Raw genomic sequence first — 26,922 nt, 5'->3', positions numbered from 1 at the left:
TACAGATACACTCTCGCACACACACACACAGATACACACTCTCACATACAGATACACTCTCGCACACACACAGATACACACTCTCACATACAGATACACTCTCGCACACACACACACACACACATACACACTCTCACATACAGATACACTCTTACATACAGATACACTCTTGCACACACACACACACAGATACACTCTCGCACATATACACACACTCTCACATACAGATACACTCTCGCACACACACACACACACACACACACAGATACACACTCTCACATACAGATACACTCTTACATACAGATACACTCTTGCACACACACACACACACACACACACAGATACACTCTCACATACAGATACACTCTTACATACAGATACACTCTTGCACACACACACACACACAGATACACTCTCACATACAGATACACTCTCGCACATATACACACTCTCACACACAAACACAGATACACACTCTCACATACAGATACACTCTTGCACATATACACACAGATACACACTCTCACATACAGATACACTCTTGCACATATAAACACAGATACACACTCTCACATACAGATACACTCTCGCACACATACACACAGATACACACTCTCACATACAGATACACTCTCGCACACACACACAGATACACACTCTCACATACAGATACACTCTCGCACACACATAGATACACACTTTCACATACAGATACACTCTCGCACACACACAGATACACACTCTCACATACAGATACACACTCTCACATACAGATACACTCTTGCACACACACACACAGATACACTCTCGCACATATACACACAGATACACACTCTCACATACAGATACACTCTCGCACACACAAACACAGATACACACTCTCACATACAGATACACTCTTGCACATATACACACAGATACACACTCTCACATACAGATACACTCTTGCACATATAAACACAGATACACACTCTCACATACAGATACACTCTCGCACACACACACACAGATACACACTCTCACATACAGATACACTCTTGCACACATACACACAGATACACACTCTCACATACAGAAACACTCTCGCACACACACAGATACACACTCTCACATCAGGGGCGGAACTACCATTAGTGCAGCAGGTGCAGTTGCACCAGGGCCCAAGTGCTGGGGGGGGGGGGGGGTATAGCAGCCAGTCTATACATAGGTTTGTGCAGAATGTGTACCATCCTAATGCGGGAGAGCCTTTTATTAGTGCAGGCTGCAGGTCTGTCAGTGAATTCATCCATCCTCCAAATCATTATACAGAGCAACATGTATATTTTTGTTATAACTTACTACTGATTTATCTTTGGGGGCTCCAAAAAATGTTTGCACCAGGTCCCTCTATTGGGTATGTCCGCTACTGTCTCACATACAAACAGATACACACACACACACTCTCTTTCACAGAGACAGATACATACTCTATCTCACACACACAAATACACACTCACAAACAAACACACACACTCTCTATCACACACACTCACAGATACACACTCAAACACACAGATTCTCTCTCTCACACACACATACAGATTCTCTCACACACACACACACACACACATACAGATTCTCTCTCACACACATATACATTCTTTCTCTCTCTTAAACACACACATGGATACTCTCTCTCAAACACACACACTCACAGATATACATTCTCTCTCACACACACACACAGATACTCTATCTCATGCACACACAAACACAAACTCAGATGAACACTCACTCTCTCTCTCTCACACACACAGATACACTCTCTCTGACACACATATACATTCTCTTACATACAGATACACTCTTTATCACACACACATACTCTCAGTTACACTCGCTCTCTCTCACACACACTCACATAGATACACAGTCACACACAGAGAGTATATCTGCACACACAGATATACTCTCTCATAGATGTACACTCTCTCTCACACACACACACACACACACACACATACATTCTCTCTTACATACACAGATACATACTCACACATAGATACACATTCTAACACACATACAGATATACTCACTCACACACACACACCCACAAAAATACACTCACACACAGATACACTCACATACACTTATATGCATACACTCTCTCACTCACACTGACACACAAATATACACTCTCTAACACAAACTCACAAATGTACACTCAAGTCAGAAATACTTTATTACACTCTGACACAAAGATATACACACTCTCTCACACAAACAGATACACACTATCACACACACACACACACACACAGATAAAACACACTCACAGATATATACATTCACTCACAGGTATGCACTTTTACACACACACCACAAACAAACACACAGACACTCTGTCACACACAGATACACACACTCTCACACACGTTCTCACACATTTCAATTTTGATCTTTCTATCACTTTAAATGTGACCAGTTTATTAGAGTTCAGTCTTGGTTAGTGTAATCGTCAGGTTATTAATGATCTTCATTGCAATAGTGGGAATAGAAGGAAAAGTCCTGTTAAAAAAGTTCCCTATTGTCAAGTCACTAATTGTCAGCTGTTTTATTTTATTTTGAAGAAACACAAGTGGCTAATATGTGTTTGTTTGCAGGTTATTGGTTTGCATAATAAAATGAAGCAATTGTAAGACATTGCAGACCAAGAGAAGGGCCACAAAGCTAATAAGGGGAATGGAGAATTTAACCTATAAGGAGAGGCTAGCCAAACTGGCTCTGTTTTCTCTAGAAAAAGGTGCTTGAGAGGTGACATGATTACTATATATAAATATATTTAAGACCCATATACAGAGATGGCAGAAGCTCTGTTTATTCCAAGAAAATTGTTTGTGACAAGAGGTCCCAATTTAAAGGGACAGCCAACACCAGAATTTTTGTTGTTTTAAAAGATAGATAATCCCTTAATTACCAATTCCCCAGTTTTGCATAACCAACACAGTTATAATTATACACGTTTTACCTCTGTAATTACCTTGTATCTAAGCCTCAGCAGACTGCCCCCTTATTTCAGTTCTTTTGACAGACGTGCATTTTAGCCAATCAGAGCTGTCTCCATGGTAAATTCACGTGCATGAGCTCAATGTTAGCTATATGAAACACGTGAACTAATGCCCTCTAGTGGTGAAAAACTATCAAAATGCATTTAGATATGAACCTCCTAGGTTTAGCTTTCAACTAAGAATACCAAGAGAACAAAGCAAAATTGGTGATAAAAGTAAATTGGAAAGTTGTTTAAAATTACATGCCCTATTTGAAACATGAAAGTTTTTTTTGGACTTGACTGTCCCTTTAAGGCTGGAGGAATGGAGATTTAATCTTCTGCAACGGAAACGTTTTTTCACTGCAAAAGCAATCAAATTGTGGAACTCACTACCAAAGGAGGTAGTAAATGCCAATGCCTTAGATACATTTAAAATGGTTTAGATACATTTCTGGCTATAAACAGATTTCGGGGATATGATTGCTTGTGTTAAATGAGTCACCTTTTAATGGGAATAATTTGAGTTTAACTGGAGCTTTTATTGTAAATAATAAGATTTGTACAGGTTGAACATGATCGACTTCTGTCTTTTTTTCAACCTCATCTACTATTTTACTATGTAAATATTTTGTTGAACTATGAGGGACTGAACTTTGAAGCACTCTGTGATCACCTTGTAGTTTTGCATGATCCTCTCGGTGTTGTCCTGATCCCTCTGTGCTTCTGCCTTCATCTCCTCCAACTCTTTCTGTACCAGCTCACATTTCTGCTCTGCAGTCAGTCTCAGTAAACGCTCTGGCATCAAGCTACGAGACCTAGATCTGCGCCGGCTGCGCATCTGCAATGTAAAAATATGAGAGAAATATCTGTGGCATGAATGTAAAAACAGTAATCTCTAGAGTAAACATTATGGGCCAGATCTATAGGTGTGTACATATATGTATTTATATGTGCATATATGTATTTACAGACATATATACACATATAAACACATAAATACATATGTATAAATATAATTAGAAACCAGAAGAGAAAAACTGCTGCCATATACATAAGTGTATTGGAGCCCTTTGCAGTTAATTAGATGAAAACATGTAAAATCATATTTATGCTATATTCATATTTAAAGTGATGGTAAACTTCTATGTTTATAGTAACAATAGTTGTAATCATAAAGTAAGAGATGGGCACTTTCATTCACGAAATGCATTGTAAAAGCTTAATTTTTTTAATAATTACCCTTTCATGTTTTTATATATTGCGCCGTTCCTCCGCTCGTAATGGATACTCTATTTCTGTCTTCACTGACGATTCAGACTGTAGCCAATCGTATCGCGCCCCCTCCTGAGACCTATCTTTGAGCCCCTATAACTTTTTTTGTGCAGTATTTTTTTTATTAATAATTTTTATTAAAGGATTACTAACTTTTTATTTTCTAATGTTAAGTTCAACAAACGTTTTGCTTATAAAGTATAATAGCAATGTAATTTACCTTCTCAATGTTTAAAACGAAGCCCTCTTTTTCCATAAAATTATATTTTATTTTATTACGATGACATCACGTCATCCAGCCCACAAATGTGGGCCGTCTAATGGATAACCAAACCGCCAATCGTATCACTGGTTTTTGCATCTAATTTAAATAACTTATCTCCATTAAACGCATGCGCAATACCATATACTTCCTATCGCATGCGCATATTGCGGCAATCAAGCCGAGATCATAGCGGACCAGAAAAAAAAAAAGCATGCGCATTTTAATTATCCATCTATTCGATCGGTATTCAAGGCAAAAATAAAGTTTGTTTCAAATTGTAAATACAATTAAAACTAAAAATATATATCTAAATACTATAGATACAATCGTGATCATCTCTATTATTTCATATATATTTTTAGTATATCGTAATAAGTATAAGATTAATTATTTATATTATGAGTTTTATATATTTATTGAATAAAAGTATTGTGAATTTGAGAAATATGTATTAATTATATACATACATATCTTATTTTACTATCTTTATTGTTTTGGGATTATAATTAATTTATTTCGTTTTAAGAATTTTGGAATTTTGCCTGTTTATTTCAAGGGAGATTGTATTTTATGTAAGATACTGCAAATTATAATATCGCCAAATAAAAGTATTGCCTAATGTTGCAAAATAAGTATCGTTTGCTCGTTTATTCTAGGGCGATTCTCAAAGCGCTCATAAGAGAAGTACTTACGTTTTCTGTGCAACTAACTCTACTGCTGCAGTATCGATTGTCCTTGTCTTATTTAACATAAGATGGTGACGTATCCTGTAACGTTGCGCCAACTCGCGCATGCGCAATGCGTCCAAATGTCGCAATCTTACAACTGCAGTTGTCAGCACGGATTGGGAATCAGTAACGGCTGACATAGGAGTGGGTTTGGAAAAGTTAATTATTTAAAAAAATGGATATTTTCAAAACGGCACTTATTTAATACAGAATGCATATTAGAAAAAAATACATTTATATGTATACTCCTGTGTGATTGGCATTCGATTTATGACTACAATATCCCTTTAAATAGTGTTATTATGAGCGTAACTGTACTTTTTAATGCATTTTTGATGTGTTTTGTGACACTTTTTTGTTTTACGAAACAGTTAACCAGAGCTCTGAGGACGCGGTAATCATTCTAGATTGTATCGCAATTGCACTCACAAGTTTACTTTCAACGAGCACTAAACCCAAAGTGTGCAAACACCTGCAATAAACCCCTTTTCACTTGCGCGTAACTGTTAGCGCACCACTCATAATCTGGACCTAAATAGATCTTGGAGAGAACACTGCAACAAATGAGTTTTTTTAAAATATTTGACTTCTACAAGCAACAGCCAATCCAAACAAATTGGTGTAAAGGACTGGGTTCCTATTCTTCTCTCGTTAAAATAAATAACAAAAAATGTTAAATCTCTTAACAGGCCAATTAACCATCAGCTGATTATTTCACCTGTGCTCTAGTTAAGATATAATGATTATCTGGCCTGTTAAAGGGACATTGTACACTAGATTTTCCCCCCATAAATGTTTTATAGATTAACTGCTTTTCCTGCTTTCTCATCCCATTTCAGTGGGTTTCCCAGCCTAACATAATTAACAGTGCTAAATTGGGAGCGTCTAAGTACGTTTTTAAAAGTTTTATACTGTATTTTTTTTTTAACAATAATTTTTATTGTTTTCTGAATAGAACAATATAATATAAATGATACTGGATTTTTATATCAATATGTGTGCATATTATTCAATATAGTAGTGTCTATTACATGCAGTTATATAACAATTGATGTATACTGTCCCTTTAAGGGTGCTGAGGACAGGGTTTGGGAAATACTGTCTTAAATGGACATAAAAGTGCAAAAACAGTATTTCATGTGCAATGAGCATAATCAGATAGTTATATGGAAGCAATAGTACAATAATACAATTGCACTATTGCTTGCAAAGGTGTTATTTATAAAGGTAAAGTCAACTTTAGTGTAGCACTGCACTACTGGGAGCCAATAACAAAATTTATTTATGTGTGTAGCCACCAGCTGTTCCTGAACCTACCTAGGTGTGCTTTTCAACAAAGAATACCAAAAGAACAAGGTACATTTGCTAATAGAAGTAAATAGGGTGAACAGAAATAAAGTCACAGGGAAAAAAAAGTCACAACTTTGGCTGGGAAAAAAAGTAATTAAAATAAAGACATAAAAAGGTCATATTTTATCAAAATAAATTAAACAATTAAAGGTACATGATTCAGATTGAGAATACAATTTTAAACAACTTTCTAATTTACTTTTATTATCTAATCTGTTTCATTCTCTTGGTATCATTTGTTGAAGGAGCAGCAATGCACTACTAGTTTCTAACTGAACACATGGGTGAGCCAATCACATTCAATATATATATGCAGCCACCAATCAACAGCTAGAACCTAGGTTCTCTGCTGCTCATGAACTTGCCTAGATAAACAGCAAATAATAACAAGAGAAGGAAGCAAATTAAATAATAGAAGTAAATTGGAAAGTTGTTTCAAATTGTATTCTCTATCTGAATCATGGAAGAAAATTTGTGGGTTTCATGTCCCTTTAAGCAATTTTCAAACATTCAAATAAATTAAAGAAACAATTAAAGGGACATAAAAACCCCAAATTTTTATTTCATGATTCAGATTGAGAATACAATTTGAAACAACATTCCAATATACTTCTACTAGTCCTAAAGCTCGTTCACACGGGCCATTTTTTGCAGTTCAGTGGTCCCACCCCTTGCTCTCTCTCCCCCTCTCTTTGGCGCTCTCTCCCCCTCTCTTTTGCGCTCTCTCCCCCTCTCTTTTGCGCTCTCTCTCTCCCCCCTCTCTTTAGTTCTCTCCCCTCTCTTTTGTGCTCTCTCCCCCTCTCTTTTGTGCTCTCTCCCCCTCTCTTTTGCTCTCTCTCTCCCCCTCTCTTTTGCTCTCACTCCCCCCCTCTCTTTTGCTCTCACTCCCCCCCTCTCTTTTGTGCTCCCTCTATCCCCCTCTATTTTGCACTCTCTCTCTCCCCCTCTATTTTGCACTCTCTCTCTCTCCCCCTCTATTTTGCACTCTCTCTCTTTTGCGCGCTCTCTCTTCCCCTCTCTTTTGCATTCTTTCCCCATCTCTTTTGCGCTCTCTCTCTTCCCCTCTCTTTTGCGCTCTCCCCCCCTCTTTTGCGCTCTCTCCCCCTCTTTTGCGCTCTCTATCTCCCCCTCTCTTTTGCTCTGTCTCTCTCTCCTTTTTGTTTGCTCTCTCTCCATCCCTCTCTTTTGCTCTTTCTCTCTATCCCTCTCTGTTGCTCTCTCTCTCCCCCCTCTCTTTTGCTCTGCCTCTCTCCCCTCTCTTTTGCTCTCTCTCTTTTTCTCAGTCTCCCCCTCTCTTTTTCTCTCTCTCCCCCTCTCTTTTTCTCTCTCTCCCCCCCTCTCTTTTGCTCTCTCTTCCCCGTCTTTTTCTCTCTCTTCCCTCTCTTTTGCTCTTTCCCCTCTATTTTGCTCTCTCTCCCCCTCTCTTCTGCTCATTCCTATCTCTTTTTGTCTGTCCCCCTCTCTTTCTATTTCTCTCCCCTCTCTCGCGCACTGACCGTGCCCGACCACGCCCTCCGTCGCCCACAGCATGACAGGTAAGGCCAGGTGTGTTTGTCCTCGTGCTGTCTCTACTGCGCATGACAGCTTCGGACAAACACACTCGGCCTTTTATATAATAGGATTATTTAATGTTCTTCATTCTTCAGATATCCTTTGTTGAAGAAATAGCAATGCACATGGGTGAGCCAATCACACAAGGTATCTATGTGCAGCCACCAATCAGCAGCTACTGAGCCTATTTAGATATGCTTTCCAACAAAGGATATCAAGAGAATGAATCAAAGTCGATAATAGAAGTACATTGGAAGGTTGTTTAAAATTGCATTCTCTTTCTAAATCCTGAAAGAAAAATGTGGGTTTCATGTACCTTTAATCCTGAGTTTAGATTGTTTTGTGGCATGACTGATGCTATTTAACCCCTTGAAGACCTTGATGAAGGTATGAGATACCCCAAAACTGTTATTCCACAAGATCCACCTGAAGCTGCGAATTTGCTCATGTATTTTTATCATACTTATATTAGTGGCATATTTCAACTAATTCATATCTAATTTAGCCCTGATGACTTTGAGAGTGCATCATGTACCACCTATGTTCGCCCCTCACCTATGGAATATACATGATGCCACCATGAACAGTACTAATGCCAAGAACATCTGTGAAGGGTGGTATAATTATTATTATTATTATTATTATCAGGTATTTGTAGAGCGCCAACAGATTCCACAGCGCTGTAAACATAGTCGGTGTACAGGATAGTTTTTGTAGGGGTCAAGTGGGTAGAGGGCCCTGCAGAAAGTTTCACTGTTGTAATCGGCTCTTATGAAGCGATCTGTAAACAACTGGGCCCATAGGCTTAAAATCTAAGGGGTTCAAGGGGAAAGCAATGGCGTTAGGAAAGGTTAGTGTTGGTTGTATGCATCCCTGAATAGTAGAGTTTTTAGGGAGTGCTTGAAGCTGTTAAAACTAGTTGAGAGTCTTATGGAGCCAGGCAGGGAATTCCACAAGATGGGGGCCAGTCTGGAGAAGTCCTGTAAACGTGAATGTGAGGAAGTAACAATAGAGGAGGAGAGGAGGAGATGCAGTTGAGAGCTTTATATGTCAGGGTGAGGATTTTATGTTTAATCCTAGAGGCAAGAGGAAGCCAGTGAAGGGATTGGCAGAGAGATGCAGCAGATGAAGAGCGACGAGTAAGGAAGATGAGCCTGGCAGAGGCATTCATAATGGATTGTAACGGAGCTATGCGGCAGCTAGGTAGACCAGAGAGGACGGAATTGCAGTAGTCGAGGCGGGAAAGGATGAGAGAGTGGATTAAAATCTTGGTTGTATCTTGTGTAAGGAAATGTCTAATTTTAGCAATGTTTTTAAGGTGGAAGCGGCAGGCTTTAGCCAAGGACTGAATGTGAGGAGTGAAGGAAAGATCTGAGTCAAGTGTGACCCCAAGACATCGGGCGTGCGGGGTATGGGTAATGATGGAATTATCAACAGTTATAGAAATTTTGGGGGTGGAGACATTGGAAGAAGGGGGAAAAACAAGGAGTTCAGTTTTGGAGAGATTTAGCTTAAGGTAGTGAGAGGACATCCAAGATGAGATGTGAGAAAGACAGTTAGTGACACGGGTTAGTAAGGAAGGAGGTAGGTCTGGTGCAGAGAGGTAGATTTGGGTGTCATCGGCATACAAATGGTATTGAAACCCATGGGACTTTATTAAGGAACCTAGTGACGACGTGTAGATTGAAAAGAGAAGGGGACCTAAGACAGAGCCTTGAGGTACCCCAACAGAAAGTGGTAACAGGGCAGAGGATGCTCCGGAGAAGGCTACACTAAATGTACGGTTAGTCAGATAGGAAGAGAACCACGAGAGAGCTGTGTCACAGATGCCGAAGGATTGGAGGGTACCCCAAAATAAGTTATTTAACCTTGTTAATCACTATCACCCTTTAATTTGTTGTGTCATTGAATGATTTCATCATGAAGAAGAGACAGTGAGCACCACTGTACAACATGATACTACTGGAAACCCACTTGAAAGGAGAGTGCATTGATGCTATGTGGAGGTACATGAACGCCTGCCGAACATGTGTTGCTCGATAGCAAGGCCACAAAACTGTGGCAGAGTTTCTTTGTGGCATAGATGGGAATATTCGTCTTAATCATCAACACTAAAAACAATGAATATACATGGAATGGCACAATAATATGTAAGGTATCTTCAAGCTTTGCTTAAGAAACTGAATAAATCTTCTCTTTTTTTATACTTGTGTAATGCCCTCATCTATAAATGATGTTGTTAGTATGTAAAAAGTCATGCATTGTCAGTTAATACATGTAACAAAATTGCTTAATTGTTTCTTTGATTTTTTGAATAATATAATTTGAATAAAATATGACCTTTTTATGTGACTTTTTTTTTCTGGATTAGTAAATAGAAAAAGTCTCCTAAAACCGCATGCTCTACTTTTTTAACCAGTTTCAGTAAACATTTTACCCCAATGAATTCATAAGCACAACGCAGTTTCCAGTACATTACTAAGAATACCTGACATTTATACCTGGTTGAAATCCACGGGGGAAGCAGCCATTTCTGAGGCTGGTGCAGGGGTGAGGTCTTTTGGATCAAGCCTCTTATAGAATTTATCAAACATCTCGGTCTCTGCTTTGAGTACGGAAACTGCATCGCTGAAAAATGTAATACAAACAATGAGATCAGAGGAGATGAGTTACTATAGTGCTACACACAAGAGTAATTTATGTTGCTGTCCTGATTTCGAATCATTACATAAAAATCGCAATCATTAAAATGAGGGAAATAAAAAATAATTTTAAAATAATGAAAACTAGGAGAATTCATTTTCTTTTAAAAGTTCATTAGACATAATAAACTACACTCTTACAGCCTCTACATTGGCTGTGTGAACAAATGCAGACAATCCATTGCTGATACATAAGTAATGCGATTGGCAGCACTGTCCTCAGCAGTTTCACAAGAAGGTGCTATTAAAAACTATTTGATTAAACTTTTCAGTGCGGCTTAAAGGGACGGTCAACACCAGAATTTTTGTTGTTTTAAAAGATAGATAATCCCTTTATTACCCATTCCCCAGTTTTGCATAACCAACATGGTTTTATTAATATACTTTTTACATCTGTGATTACCTTATATCTAAGCATATTCTGACAGCCCCCTGATCACATGACATTTTATTTATTAACTATTGACTTATTTTAGCCAATTAGTTAAATTTCGGCCACAATCCACGAGCGTGATCACAATGTTATCTATATGGTTTACATGAACTAGCTCTCCACTGTTGTGAAAAGCAAATAAAAAAGCATTTGACAAGGGCTTAGAAATTATCATGAGCCTTCCTAGGTTTAGCTTTCAACTAAGAATACCAAGAGAACATAGCAAAACTGGTGATAAAAGTAAATTGAAAAGTTGTTTAAAATTACATGCCCTATTTGAAACATGAAAGTTTTTTGGACTAGACTGTCCCATTAAATTGCAGGAATAATGGGTTAAGAGTTTACAGGTTTATAATGAACACAAATTTTTTTGTGAGAAAAACAAAAACATACATATTCCTTTACGGCAAGTACACACTTCTCTTGAGCAGGTAAAATAGCATTTGAAGAGGTGTAGGGTTCACATTAACAGGTGTACTTTCTTACTGAGGTGCTTATATTTGTACTTCTACACTTTTGCAAGATTTTTCAATGGAGCAGACTGGAACTATCTCTGCTGGGTAAGACCCATTAGTGGGTAGATCCACAGATTTTGTGTTCCCTACAAATAAATTAATGTTTTGCAAATTGTTTACTGTCTGTCCTCTCGCTCAGCTTTGTATTACTTGCTTAAATTCTGTTTTATAGTCTCAAATGTCTACATCTATCACCGTTTCCCCAGTTTGCCCCGCCAGTGTTTGCTACTCAGGGTGGTGTTACTGATTTTGGCCCAGATTTTAAGAATCACTTAAAGTCTGCTATTTCTGAGATCAAGTAAGCGTAGACGTAAATATATTTTCTTCTAGTTCCTCTACTAGAGGGGATGTAACTACTGTCTCTGTGCCTCCCAGGCCAGTTCAGATATCGGATTCTCTGGATTCTTCTTCTTTTTCTGAGGGTGAACTGTCTCCTGAGGAATTATCCTCAGGTTCGTATCAGGAATAGGAGGAGGAGTCTACCTTTCATTTTAAGATAGAGCACTTACGTTCCTTACTTAAGGAAGATTTGAGGTCTTTAAGGGTTCAAGACCCTAAGCCTGTGGAGGATAAAACTTTAAAGCAATTGGATATTATCTTCAAACCCAAATTTAAGTTTGTGGAGATCTTTCCAGTCCCTGTCCTGGTTACAGAAATAATTTCTATGGAATAGGACAAGCCTGGGGTTCTGTTTATTTAGTGCTTCTCCTACATTTAAAAAAACTTTTTCCTGTTCCAGAAGTTAATCTGGAACTTTGGGAAAACATTCTTAAGGTGAATGGAGCCAACTCTACATAAGCTAGACGAACCAGGATAAGTTTTCGGTTGAGACCTCCTCGAGAGAGGTTTATTGTGTCTCATGTCTCAAGGAGACCAGAAAAACGTGTGGCATTTCTTCAGTGTTTACAAGATCTAGAGGACATGGGAATAATTGTTTCTGTTCCTATATAAGAACAAGGGAGAATCTGTTCATTGTCCCAAAGAAGGAGTGAATGTTTAGGCTGTATCTGAAAACGTTAAACAAGTTCCTGAGGGTTTCTTCTATTCTCCCTTTGGCCCCCGACTTTACACTCAGGTAAATGGTCCCTCAATCAAAATATTTTTGATCAGTTGGTTCATTGCTTAGGGTCTCCCGGAGACCGACCTGATGGTGTCTCATCTTAACCACAAGCATCCCAGATATGGGTCGAGGTACCCTCAGATGGAATTGATAAATGCACTAGCAGTTCCTTAGTCTTATCATCTAGTTTATCTGTTTCCACCAATTGTGCTTCTACCGAGGGTGATTGCTCTGATCAAGCAGCACAAATTCCTGCAATCTTAATAGCTCCTGCTTGGCCTCGCAGAACGTGGTTTGCAGATCTGTTTCATATGTCCAGCACTCATCCGTGGTGTCTAACTCAACATCCACATCTATTATCTCAAGGTCCTTTCTTTTATCAAAAACTTCAGTCTCTCAGTTCGACTGCTTAGAGATTGAACGCTTAGTTCTTTCTCAAAAAGGTTTTTCTGACTCTAGTCAAATTTACCACAACGTATAGACAGTGTATTTTTCTTGGTGTTCAGATCCATTATATACATGGCATTCTGATAGGATTCCTCAAATCCTGCAATGTTATCAGGATAGCCTGGGTTTTCAGCACTTTTTGTTTTATTGCAGAGGAAACTTGCTCATCTTACAGATATTCAGGCATTTATTCAGGCCTTGGTTATAATCATACCTGTTATCAATTCTATTTCTCCTCCATTGATTTTGAATCTGGTTCTCAGAGTTCTGCAGTCTCCGCCCTTAGAATCTATGCATACATTGGATATTCCATTGTTATCTTGGAAGGTTTTCTTTTTGTTAGCTATTTCCTCGGCTAGGAGAGTATCTGATCTACCATATTTGGTTTTTCATCAGGTCAAAGCAGTTTTATGAACTTTGTCTAGTTCTACCTAAGGTGGTTTCTTCAGAGAATATTAACCAGGAAATTGTGGTACCCTCTTTGTGTCCTAATCCAAAATCCTCAAAGGAGAGATTACTACATTATCTGGATGTGGTTAGGGCATTTAAATTCTATTTACAGGCTACGTCAGTCCATAAGCTTGTTTGATTTGTTTTCAGGTTAACGCAGTGGCGTATTTAGGTTTTGTGCTGCCCTAGGCACTCAGAATTCTGCTACCCCCTCCACCCCTCCCACCCCCCCAGGTTTTAGGCATTTTTTAGCTATATATTTTTTGTCCGGGTGTCAGATTCACATAAAATGCATACAAAGTGTAACAATATTTACTAATGTTCCACATCATCTTACTCACACTGGTACTTAAAGGGACACTGAACCCAACATTTTTCTTTTGCAATTCAGAAAGAACATGCAATTTTAAGCAACTTTCTAATTTACTCCTATTATCAATTTTTCTTCGTTCTCTTGCTATCTTTATTTGAAAAAGAAGGCATCTAAGCTTTTTTTTGGTTTCAGTACTCTGGACAGCACTTTTTTATTGGTGGATGAATTTATCCACCAATCAGCAAAGACAACTCAGGTTGTTCACAAAAATGGGCCGGCATCTAAACTTACATTCTTGCATTTCAAATAAAGATACCAAGAGAATGAAGAAAATTTGATAATAGGAGTAAATTAGAAAGTTGCTTAAAATGTCATGCTCAATCTGAATCACAAAAGAAAAATTTTGGTTACAGTGTCCCTTTAAGAGAAGGAAAAGTGCAAAAGTAATACTAGCAGTGTACTGTTGGCACATATTTGGGAATGTCTAGAAAACTAGAGCCCGATTCCTGTAAATGTCCACCTAAAACTCTGTCTTGGAAAGAGGAGTGGCAGTTATGCAAGGTTTGGCTTTGCAATGTTGCTTTCCTAACCAAGTAAGTTCTTCCTATATGTACCATATATACTATTGTATACATAATATGAAGCAACAGAAGTATCCATCTGTCTTATATACACTGACTGTATCTCAGTTGATTACATGCAAAACATCTTTATGAATTTGAATATATAAACGAAATGGAAACTAAACATTTCCCCCTGTATTATGATATTCAAGACCAAAATATATATATATATACAAACATAAAAATACAGTCCTAAAGAATCATAGCAATAAAAGCCTAGTGTTTCATGTGACTCTGTTGATCCAATCAACAATCAGCATTGTGTTGCCGTGGTAATAACCAGACAGTTCAGCGAGTCCGACCGCATGCAGAAAGCGTCTCACCTGAGGTCCTTGTTCAGTGTTTGCAGCTGTTCTATGCTAAAGTCAGATAGATGCGGTAACGGCTCGTCACCGGCTTGGGACTCGGTTCTCTCTGTCCTCACACTCTCCGCATCCGTCTCCACCATGGTTGCTAAGGTAAACACGGAGACAGTACGAAGCTCCACCCTCAGCTTGTGAGACATACGTCTGACGTCATTACACTGCGCTGCGCCTTTAAAGCTAAAGGAACGGTGGAGTGTGTTTAGTCAGAGTAGTACAGTAGTATGTTTTGTAATGAGCAGAATAACAGTAGAAACTTCCACTGCCATCAGGGGAGCTAAAAAAAATATAGAATGCATATTTTAATTTGCTAGTGTGGAAACAGGTTGGAAAATAGATGTCACAACTTGCTTTCACATTCAAATATGCATTTGCTGCACATCATGTGTATACATACAATTTAAATGGGCGTAGTGAGTAGTTACTCAAAAAGACACAAGATAAGAACACAAAATAGACTAAATTTACTAGAACTGGTCAACCATCACAATAATAATGCAGAAAAAAAAACATAAATAGTCTGAATGGACTAGGCCCTTTGTAATGTTGTAATCCCTGGGCTGAATTTTTTTTTTTGGATTTGTATCATGCTGCTCACCTTTAAGCCTTACTGTGGATACATTTTCAGTGAGTAACCCACTCATAAAAATATTGTTTTTCATTTCAGCTGTCCCACCTTATTAAAACTAAAACATTCTTACAAAATGCGTGTTTTTTATTTAATGTTTTTATAAAATGATGCTCCTCAAACACACACTGAAAGAGAAGATGCTTGCCTTTTAAACAGTTGTGTTTCTAGTGTTTAAGGGAGTTGAGATAGAGAGGTTTGAATACATACTAGCTCCATTAAACTCTAGATCCCCCCCATGATGCAAGGCCACTTGGCCACGTATTTAGATGTAAGTGCAAGGAGCACAGTTTTGAAAATGCTCCTCAAGCAGCCCACGGCAGAACACTTATTTTGCTGTGAGGTGACGTTTCCACCTCTTAGCAAATAGCCGTGTGGGCCAGCTGGTGCTAAGACGAGCAAAGTGCGGCGAACGCTTCAAAAAAATAAAGGAACTTTCAGCATGAAGTGTGTTATACTTTAACCTTTTAACGCCGTTATGACGTTCTATTCCGTCATAATTACACTGGGCTTTAAAGCCGTTATGACGGAATAGAACATCATAACAAACGGCTGTCCTGAAGCCTTCTGTGCTTCTAGGACTTGATCGCGGTCTGGAGGGCGTTCCTAGGGTTGTAGGGACGCCCCCCAGATGCAATCCAATAATTGAAATCTTGCGATCGTATGCACGATCGCGTAGTTTCAATTTGTCTACATCGGAACAGGTGTTCCGATGTAGGCACTTTCACCCTGTCACTAAAGGGTTAAAACTGAAAGTCCCCTTTTATTTGTTCCAATGGTTTGTGAAATGCTAGGATTTACCATCACTTTAACTATAGTGAAGATAACATATACTGTATTTGTCATCGGGGCTAAATTATCTAAAGACCGCTGCCCTGGTGAACTGCTTGTGCAATCGTAAATGCTGAGAGCATTTGCTGTCGGCATTCAACAATGTCTGTCGGACATGATACGCTACAGCGTATCATGTCGGACAGACATTGATAAATCGGCCCCATCATCTGTAGTTGAGGTTAATAGAGTGGCCATGCAGAGATTGTTTTGCTCCCTCTCATGTTTAGAGGAAATTCAAATAATTATTTCAAAGGTGAACTAGTATAGCTTATAGAACACCTTGTAATAACAAGATTTTTTTTTGCAAAACCGGAGACTCATATTTTGCATAAGCGTTCTTTACTGCTTGAAAAGCGGCCTTTAAAAGCAATAAGATGTGACTGAAAATAACAAAAAATATATATCAGAGATACTAAAGCGTCAAGAAAAACATTGCATTATCTACAAAAGTTAGAGAAATAATTACTCTTGTTGAATACCTTTTCTCATAAAAAACTACTGCACTAGGCAGTTTTTAGGGGTTAAAAGTGGTGGGTATGGGGTGTAAGAAAAAAAATATCACTAAACCGCATGTTTCTTTTAAATATATATGTATATAAGCACATATATGTATGTGTGTATATATAAGTCTATATATGTATACATATGTATTTATGTATTTTTATGTGTACAGGTATATATGTATATACAGACATATATACACATATAAACACATAAAGACATATGTACACATAAAGACATATATATATATATATATATATATATATATATATATATATATATATATATATATATATACAGTATATTTATATATATATATATATGTAGTGTTATAATGTGTATTTACTGTAAATATTTTACATTCCAATGTTCTGCACATAGCAGAATATGTTATATGTATGTTTAAATAGATATTCCTATATATATTTATATATCTATACCTATATATAATCATCTATTTATATAGGTATAAATGTATATGTTACCAAAATGCTATCATATATTTGTAGAAATGTGTATTCATGAATAAATAGGACATATTATTTTATGTGCAGAACATTGGCATGTGAAATATTCATATTTTCATGTATGGTTAGCGCACATGAGAATATGTGATCAGGTTTGTGCGCAAGTTGGGTGTTAGGATTTTTTTCAACTTTTTTTTTCTTCATGGACTTCAATGGGGGAATAGGTTATCACACACGATAATCTAAGTTCGGCTTTTTGCGTGCATCGGGTTAGAACGAGATCGATAACTTTTTACTTTCAACTCATAATACGAGTGAAACCCGACGCATGCAAAATTTATTTCTGTCAGGGTGCCAGGAATCAGACTGAGACGAGAAGTGAAAAAATAATCACACCTTTATTCATAGCAAAAAATAATAAAAAGTCCACAAGTCAAATAACAAGCCAGGAGTCAAAACCGGAGCTGGTAGTCAGACGAGCCGAGTCAGGAGCCAAAGCGAATAGTAAGACGAGCTGGAATCAGGAACTAGGAAAACAGCAGAGTCAGGAACAAGCCAGGGATCAGGAACCAGGAAGGACGTCTGGCAGCCAGCCAGGTAATACACAGGAACTCTCACAAACAGGTCTGAGACAACGCAAAGGCAAAGCATACTGAACAGACATCACAATTCTGAGACTGCATCCTGTCTCACATGGATGATGCACACCAGTCTGGCCATAAAAGGAAGTGTAGGAAATGAGCAGCATCCCCCACAATGCACCATAGTCAGGAAGAGAGGTGAGTAAAATGGCTGCACACGGCCCCTGGACATACGAGAGTCAATAATGCTGCTGAGCTCATACTCCTCATGGTTGTCAACAAAGATAGGACGGGGACGAGGCAACACAGTGGTAAACCGATTACAAACCAATGGTTTCAAGAGGGAGACATGAAAAATATTGGAGATGCGCATAGCAGGAGGAAGGTCAAGAGCATAGGCCACAGGATTAACCCGTCGGAGTATTCGAAAAGAACCAACATAGCGGGGAGCCAATTTATTGGAAGGCACACAAAGGTTCAAGTTGCGGGAGGACAGCCAAACTCTCTAACCAACCTGGTAGCAAAGTGCGGGCAGACGCCTACGATCAGCCTGGAACTTTTGGCGCTGCATAGAACGATGAAGGCAATCCTGAATCTGCACCCACGTGGAACGGAGTTGCCGGAGATGCTCCTCCAAAGCCGGAATACCCTGAGACATGAATGAATCGGGCAACAAGGATGGTTGAAACCCATAATTCGCCATGAACGGGGATAACTTGGAGGAAGCATTAATAGCACTATTACGAGCAAACTCTGCCCAAGGTAACAGTTCAGACCAATTACTGTGGTGATCTGAGACATAGCAACGGAGGAACTGTTCCAGAGCTTGATTAGACCGTTCCGCAGCCCCATTGGATTGAGGGTGATATGCCGAGGAGAAGGAAAGCTGGATCCCCATTTGAGCACAAAAGGAATGCCAAAATCTGGAGACAAACTGGCTACCCCGGTCCGACACTATTTCCTTTTGTAACCCATGTAAACGGAAGACCTCCCGGGCAAAAATCGAAGCAAGCTCCTGAGCGGTAGGCAGCTTCATCAAGGGAATGCAATGTGACATTTTAGAAAAACGGTCAACCACCATAAGGATAACAGTATTGCCATTGGAAACAGGGAGCTTGACAATGAAGTCCATGGAAAGATGTTTCCAAGGACACTCACCATTAGCAATAGGTTAAAGAAGACCCACAGGAAGATGCAGAGGAGTCTTATTCTGTGCACAAACTGAGCAGGAGGCAACATACGCAGCAATATCAGAACGAAGACCTGGCCACCAGAATTGTCGAGTGACAGACCAAATCATTTGGTTCTTGCCTGGGTGACTTGCGGCTTTAGGATAGTGGTAAGTGTGCAAAAGTTTAGTTAGAAGATTCTCAGGAACAAAACACTTACCACTAGGTTTCTCAGGAGGTGCATTGGTTTGTGCAGCCAGGATCCCCTCCCTCAAGGGAGAAGTCAAATTAGTATGTATGGTAGCCAAAATATGGTCAGGAGGTATAACATGAGTAGGTACAGACATAGGCGAAAATTGTTGAGAGAGGGCATCAGCCGTAACATTCTTACTACCAGGCAGGTAGGAGACCACATAATTAAACCGAGACAAAAATAGTGCCCATCTGGTCTGTCGGGGCGACAAACGTTTTGCTTCAGATAGATAAGTTAAATTCTTGTGGTCAGTAAGAATGAGCACTGGCATGCTAGTACCCTCGAGAAGATGCCTTCATTCCTTGAGTGCCAAAATTATGGCCAGTAATTCCCTGTTGCCAATTTCATAATTGCACTCCGCTGGAGACAATTTCTTAGAGAAGAAACCACACGGATGCAAGGAACCATCAGGCGTAGGACGTTGAGACAAGAGGGCACCTACTCCAGTCTCAGACGCATCGACCTCAAGAACGAAAGGCAGGACAGGGTTAGGATGAGCCAGAACTGGAGCGGCAGCAAAGGCAGTCTTAAGACTATCAAAGGCCTTAATGGCAGTAGGTGACCAATGGAGTGGATCATTCTCTTTACGGGTCATGTCTGTGATAGGTTTGACCAAGGAAGAAAAGTTTTTAATAAACTTTCTATAGTAATTGGCGAACCCCGAAAAACGTTGAATAGACCAAAAACCAACTGGGCGAGGCTACTGCAGAACTGCAGATAACTTGTCAGGATCCATGGAGAACCCTGCAACGTTGATAACATAACCTAGGAAGGTTACTTGAGTCTGATGGAACTCACATTTCTCAAGTTTACAAAACAGGCCGTTCTCACGTAGTCTCTGAAGAACCTGTGTAACATCAGAACGATGTGCTTTTAAGTGTGGGTGAGTGTATGAGGATGTCGTCTAAGTACACCACGACACACTGTTGCAACATATCTCGTAGGACATCATTAATAAATTCCTGAAAAACAACAGGAGCATTACATAGGCCAAAGGGCATTACAAGATACTCATAATGCCCACTCCTGGTGTTAAATGCTGTTTTCCATTCGTGACCCTCCTTAATCCTAACGAGATTGTACGCTCCTCTCAAATCAAGTTTAGTAAAGACCGTAGCTCCCTTGAAGCGGTCAAAGAGTTCCGTAATGAGCGGAATAGGGTAAGCATTCTTAATGGTAAGACAATTAAGACCCCAATAATCGATACATGGTCTTAACTCGCCACCCTTTTTCTTCACAAAGAAGAAGCCAGCCCCTGCAGGAGAGCATTTGATTCCCTATGACAGAGCATTGGCAACATACTCCTCCATAGCACAATTCTCTGCAACAGACAGAGGGTACACCCGGCCCCGAGGAGGAATGGCTCCGGGTTGCAGGTCTATGGCACAATCGTAAGACCGGTGAGGAGGCAACGTACCGGCACGCACCTTGCCAAACACGTCTAGGATCTCTCGGTACTCCTCTGGCAATTGAGATACCGAAGAAGTGCACAAGACTTCAACTGGTTTCCGAAGACAAGTGAAAATACATTGCGGGGACCACAACAAAATTTTGGATCTGCGCCAGTCGAGACTGGGATTGTGCTTTTGGAGCCAGGGATAACCCAGAACAACCGGAAAATGCGAAGAGTTTATCACCTGGAACTGGAGGGTTTCAAAATGGAGAGCCCCAACAGCCATGGACAACGGAGCAGTTTTGTGAGTAACGAGTGCGGGCTGAAGGGGCCTGCCATCAATGGCCTCAATAGCAAGCGGAACGGACCGAGGCAAAACAGGAATGGAGTGCTTTGATACAAAAGCACTGTCAATGAAATAGTCCGCAGCACCGGAGTCAACAAGAACCTGAGTGACTATGGAGGAGTCCACCCAGGAAAGGACAACCGTGACAAAAGGTTTCTCCTTAAGTGGTTCCGGGTACGAGGATAAACCACCAAAGGTCTGCCCCCGACAGGACCTTAGGTGTGAGCGTTTCCCGGCCGTGTAGGACAAAACTTCAAAAGGTGGCCCTGTAACCCACAATAGAGGCAGAGCCCCTCCCTCCTCCTAAAGGCCCTCTCCGCCGTGGAGAGATGCCTGAATCACAACTGCATTGGCTCAGCAGTACCTGGTGACTCAGGACCAGGAGGCATGGGTGGGAACGAACACGTAGGAAACAACGGAACAGGGCAAGTGCTCCTTGAAAGAGGGTCTCTCTCTGAGTCTGATGTCAATTAGGATAAAAAAAGACACCAATGCCTCGAGATCCTCTGGTAAATCTCTGGCAGCAACTTCGCCTTTAATCGCATCAGAGAGCCCATGAAAGAAGGCGGCAACAAGGGCTTCATTGTTCCAACCTACCTCTGCGGCAAGCGTACGGAACTCAATAGCATACTGAGCAACAGCTCTTGTACCTTGCTGAATGGACATGAGTCGTTTAGCAGCAGAGGATTAGCGAGCCGGAACATCAAATACCCTTCAAAAGGAGGCCACAAATTCAGGGTAATTTGACATCACAGGTTTATTAGTCTCCCACAAGGGATTAGCCCAGGCAAGAGCTGTGTCAGAGAGTAACGAGATGAGAAATCCCACCTTAGCTCTGTCAGAGGGAAACGCCTGAGGTAACATCTCAAAGTAAATGCCCACCTGGTTCAAAAACCCTCTGCACTGAATAGGATCGACTCCATATCGCTGAGGTAGAGGTGCAGAACCGGACATGCTCCTGGTAGGCATAGGTGCAGCAGCGGAAACAGGAGCAGCCATAACGTGCGGGACACTTTGGTCCAAATGTGCAGTGCGAGTCAGCAGGGTTTGCAGGGCTAGTGCTAATTGATCCAAGCGGTGATCCTGTTCATACATCCTGGAAATGATGGCAGGTAAAGGTGGATTATTAGCACCATCAGGATTCATGGCCTTTGCGTAATGTCAGGGTGCCAGGAATCAGACTGAGACGAAAAGTGCAAAAATAATCACACCTTTATTCATAGCAAAAAATAATAAAAAGTCCACAAGTCAAATAACAAGCCAGGAGTCAAAACCAGAGCTGGTAGTCAGACGAGCCAAGTCAGGAGCCAAAGCGAATAGTAAGACGAGCCGGAATCAGGAACAAGGAAAACAGCAGAGTCAGGAACAAGCCAGGAACCAGGAAGGATGTCAGGCAGCCAGGTAATACACAGGAACTCTCACAAACAGGTCTGAGACAACGCAAAGGCAAAGCATACTGAACAGAGGCCCTTTAAATAATAAGTGATGACATCACAATTCTGAGACTGCATCCTGTCTCACATGGATGATGCACACCAGTCTGGCCATAAAAGGAAGTGTAGGAAATGAGCAGCATCCCCCATAATGCACCATAGTCAGGAAGAGAGGTGAGTAAAATGGCTGCCAGCAGCACATAGCAAACAACAGGAAAAAACCCCTGACAATTTCTAGCACAATTAGCGCTCTAGCAAAAACGCTAAATAGCTCTCCACTCATAATCTGGCCCTTAGGGGTCTATTTATCAAACTCTGAACAGAGCTTGATACCATGTGTCGCCAAAAACACAAGTTATGAAGCAGAGGTGTAAAGACCGCTGCTCCATAACCTGTCCGCCTGCTCTGAGGCGGCGGACAGACATCGCTGAAAATCATCCCCTGCTGGCGGCCGCGAATCTGCAGGGGGCAGCGTTGCACCAGCAGTTTAAAAGAACTGCTGGTGCAATGATAAATGCCGACAGCGTATGCTGTTGGCATTTATCGATGTGCAGTGGACATGGTTCGCAAATCGCAATAGTGGATCATGTCCGTCCTCACAATGATAAATGGACCCTTATGTGTCTATAAAACATGTTGTAACTTAGGTTACCTTATCTGCTATGGCCAATTAGAGACAGTTATAAATAGGTCACTAGAGTGTGCAGCTAATGGTTGTGTGGAATATAACAGTGTTCTGCATTTGCATTTCTAACAGGAACTGAAAAGCTCACAATCCTAGAATGTAATTCCAGGAAAAGGGGCAAAATAATTAATGAAAGTACAGGGAGTGCAGAATTATTAGGCAAGTTGTATTTTTGAGGATTAATTTTATTATTGAACAACAACCATGTTCTCAATGAACCCAAAAAACTCATTAATATCAAAGCTGAATAGTTTTGGAAGTAGTTTTTAGTTTGTTTTAAGTTATAGCTATTTTAGGGGGAAATCTGTGTGTGCAGGTCACTATTACTGTGCATAATTATTAGGCAACTTAACAAAAAACAAATATATACCCATTTCAATTATTTATTTTTACCAGTGAAACCAATATAACATCTCAACATTCACAAATATACATTTCTGACATTCAAAAACAAAACAAAAACAAATCAGTGACCAATATAGCCACCTTTCTTTGCAAGGACACTCAAAAGCCTGCCATCCATGGATTCTGTCAGTGTTTTGATCTGTTCACCATCAACATTGCGTGCAGCAGCAACCGCAGCCTCCCAGACACTGTTCAGAGAGTTGTACTGTTTTCCCTCCTTGTAAATCTCACATTTGATGATGGACCACAGGTTCTCAATGGGGTTCAGATCAGGTGAACAAGGGGGCCATGTCATTAGATTTTCTTCTTTTATACCCTTTCTTGCCAGCCACGCTGTGGAGTACTTGGACGCGTGTGATGGAGCATTGTCCTGCATGAAAATCATGTTTTTCTTGAAGGATGCAGACTTCTTCCTGTACCACTGCTTGAAGAAGGTGTCTTCCAGAAACTGGCAGTAGGACTGGGAGTTGAGCTTGACTCCATCCTCAACCCGAAAAGGCCCCACAAGCTCATCTTTGATGATACCAGCCCAAACCAGTACTCCACCTCCACCTTGCTGGCGTCTGAGTCGGACTGGAGCTCTCTGCCCTTTACCAATCCAGCCACGGGCCCATCCATCTGGCCCATCAAGACTCACTCTCATTTCATCAGTCCATAAAACCTTAGAAAAATCAGTCTTGAGATATTTCTTGGCCCAGTCTTGACGTTTCAGCTTGTGTGACTTATTCAGTGGTGGTCGTCTTTCAGCCTTTCTTACCTTGGCCATGTCTCTGAGTATTGCACACCTTGTGCTTTTGGGCACTCCAGTGATGTTGCAGCTCTGAAATATGGCCAAACTGGTGGCAAGTGGCATCTTGGCAGCTGCACGCTTGACTTTTCTCAGTTCATGGGCAGTTATTTTGCGCCTTGGTTTTTCCACACGCTTCTTGCGACCCAGTTGACTATTTTGAATGAAACGCTTGATTGTTCGATGATCACGCTTCAGAAGCTTTGCAATTTTAAGAGTGCTGCATCCCTCTGCAAGATATCTCACTATTTTTTACTTTTCTGAGCCTGTCAAGTCCTTCTTTTGACCCATTTTGCCAAAGGAAAGGAAGTTGCCTAATAACATACCCCCCAACTGTCCCGATTTTCGCGGGACAGTCCCGATTTTAGGGGTCTGTCCCTCTGTCCCGAGTTGCTAGCCATCTGTCCCGATTTGCCCCAGGCATTAAAAAAAAAATAAAATATATATATTTTTTTTTTTTAATTCTGTTGGGCCCATACTAAGAAGCAGCTGGCTTTGCTTTCACAGGGTTAGATACCTGTTTGCCTGTGGAAATGGAATGGTGTGTGGGTTAAGCAGGAGTAAGAAGGCTGTATACACTCTGACCATGGGTAATGGTGACCTCTCTAATCTACCTCTGGTAATGATGATGTCTAACCCCTGGGGATAATACTATCATGCCTTCAGTTTTATACAATGAGCAGTGCTAATACCAGGGTAACGAACAGTGGCAGCCGCAGACTGCCAGGTAATGTGCTTGCCAACCCCAGGACCCCATACTAGAATGTAGTGCGTGTGTCTATATGTATCCATAACTGTGTGTGTGTATCTGTATGTATAAGTTTATGCTATGTAGTGTGTGTGTGTCTGCATGTATAAGTGTATGCTATGTAGTGTGTGTGTATCTGCCTGTATAAGTGTATGCTATGTAATGTGTGTGTGCATCTGCATGTATAAGTGTATGCTATGTAGTGTGTGTGTATCTGCATGTATAAGTGTATGCTATGTAGTGTGTGTGTATCTGCCTGTATAAGTGTATGCTATGTAATGTGTGTGTGCATCTGCATGTATAAGTGTATGCTATGTAGTGTGTGTGTATCTTCATGTGTAAGTGTATGCTATGTAGTGTGTGTGTGTATCTGCATGTATAAGTGTATGCTATGTAGTGTGTGTGTATCTGCATGTATAAGTGTATGCTATGTAGTGTGTGTGTATCTGCATGTATAAGTGTATACTATGTAGTGTGTGTGTATCTGCATGTGTAAGTGTATGCTATGTAGTGTGTGTGTGTATCTGCATGTGTAAGTGTATGCTATGTAGTGTGTGTGTATCTGCATGTGTAAGTGTATGCTATGTAGTGTGTGTGCATATCTGCATGTATAAGTGTATGCTATGTAGTGTGTGTGTATCTGCATGTATAAGGATATGCTATGTAGTGTGTGTGTATCTGCATGTGTCAGTGTATGCTAATTAGTGTGTGTGTATCTGCATGTATAAGTGTATGCTATGTAGTGTGTGTGTATCTGCATGTATAAGTGTATGCTATGTAGTGTGTGTGTATCTGCATGTGTAAGTGTATGCTATGTAGTGTGTGTGTATCTGCATGTGTAAGTGTATGCTATGTAGTGTGCTACTGTGCATTTTTGCTGACTTTAAAGGCCAGAATCTAGGATATTAATGGGGAATGCAGAGAGTAGTTTTAAAGAATTTATTATTAAATGTCCAATTAAGATAAAAATATTTAGCAATGTCTTTGCAAAGGATAATTAAATACATATCTCACATAGCCATACCAGTGGTTTGAGCTTGTGTTTGATTTGCTGCCTAAGTGTATTAAAATCTAGGACTTTATTTAGAATTTTATTTATATTACTTTGGTCTTATGATTTTTTAAGCCCCGCCCACCACAATTCAATTTTTTGCCGCGGGGGGTGTCCCTCCTTTGAATTTTGAAATGTTGGGAGGTATGTAATAATTATGCACACCTGCTATAGGGTGTTGATGTCATTAGACCACACCCCTTCTCATTACAGAGATGCACATCACCTAATATGCTTAATTGGTAGTAGGCTTTCGAGCCTATACAGCTTGGAGTAAGACAACATGCATAAAGAGGATGATGTGGTCAAAATACTCATTTGCCTAATAATTCTGCACTCCCTGTATATCACAGACTTATATATATAATTTTATAGACTATCATCTCAAAGTGTTTAATGTCCCTTTAATGCATAGGGCTTGCAATACTACAGGTCCTCTGTGTGGTATTTTCCCGAAGAGGTATTAATTATTACATAGGCAGACAGTCTCAGAGATATACTAGAAATAGATTAAGGGGAAAATGCCCTAGACCCACTGTCTG

The 26,922-nt window shown here is 40.1% G+C and overlaps 1 protein-coding gene across 2 annotated transcripts in view; it reads right to left on the bottom strand.

The window, feature by feature from the left end:
- CCDC113 (coiled-coil domain containing 113) overlaps positions 1–26,922 on the bottom strand; it is a 71,201-nt gene that overhangs the window by 25,067 nt on the left and 19,212 nt on the right. The window contains exons 1-3 of one of the 2 annotated variants that reach the window (XM_053695279.1): positions 15,061–15,212; positions 10,696–10,822; positions 3,702–3,866 (exon numbers count right to left, since the gene is read on the bottom strand). In XM_053695279.1, coding sequence (XP_053551254.1) covers positions 3,702–3,866; positions 10,696–10,822; positions 15,061–15,185 — 417 coding nt within the window. In that variant the 5' untranslated portion in view covers positions 15,186–15,212. Of the gene's footprint in view, positions 1–3,701; positions 3,867–10,695; positions 10,823–15,060; positions 15,213–26,922 lie in introns of those variants that run through there. The other variant, XM_053695286.1, reaches the window with a different exon arrangement.

The sequence above is a fragment of the Bombina bombina genome, chromosome 1 (genome assembly GCF_027579735.1).
Source record: "Bombina bombina isolate aBomBom1 chromosome 1, aBomBom1.pri, whole genome shotgun sequence".
Classification (NCBI taxonomy): Eukaryota; Metazoa; Chordata; class Amphibia; order Anura; family Bombinatoridae; genus Bombina; species Bombina bombina.
Note: the sequence above shows the minus strand (reverse complement) of the source record. Positions and strands in the feature narration are given on the sequence as shown.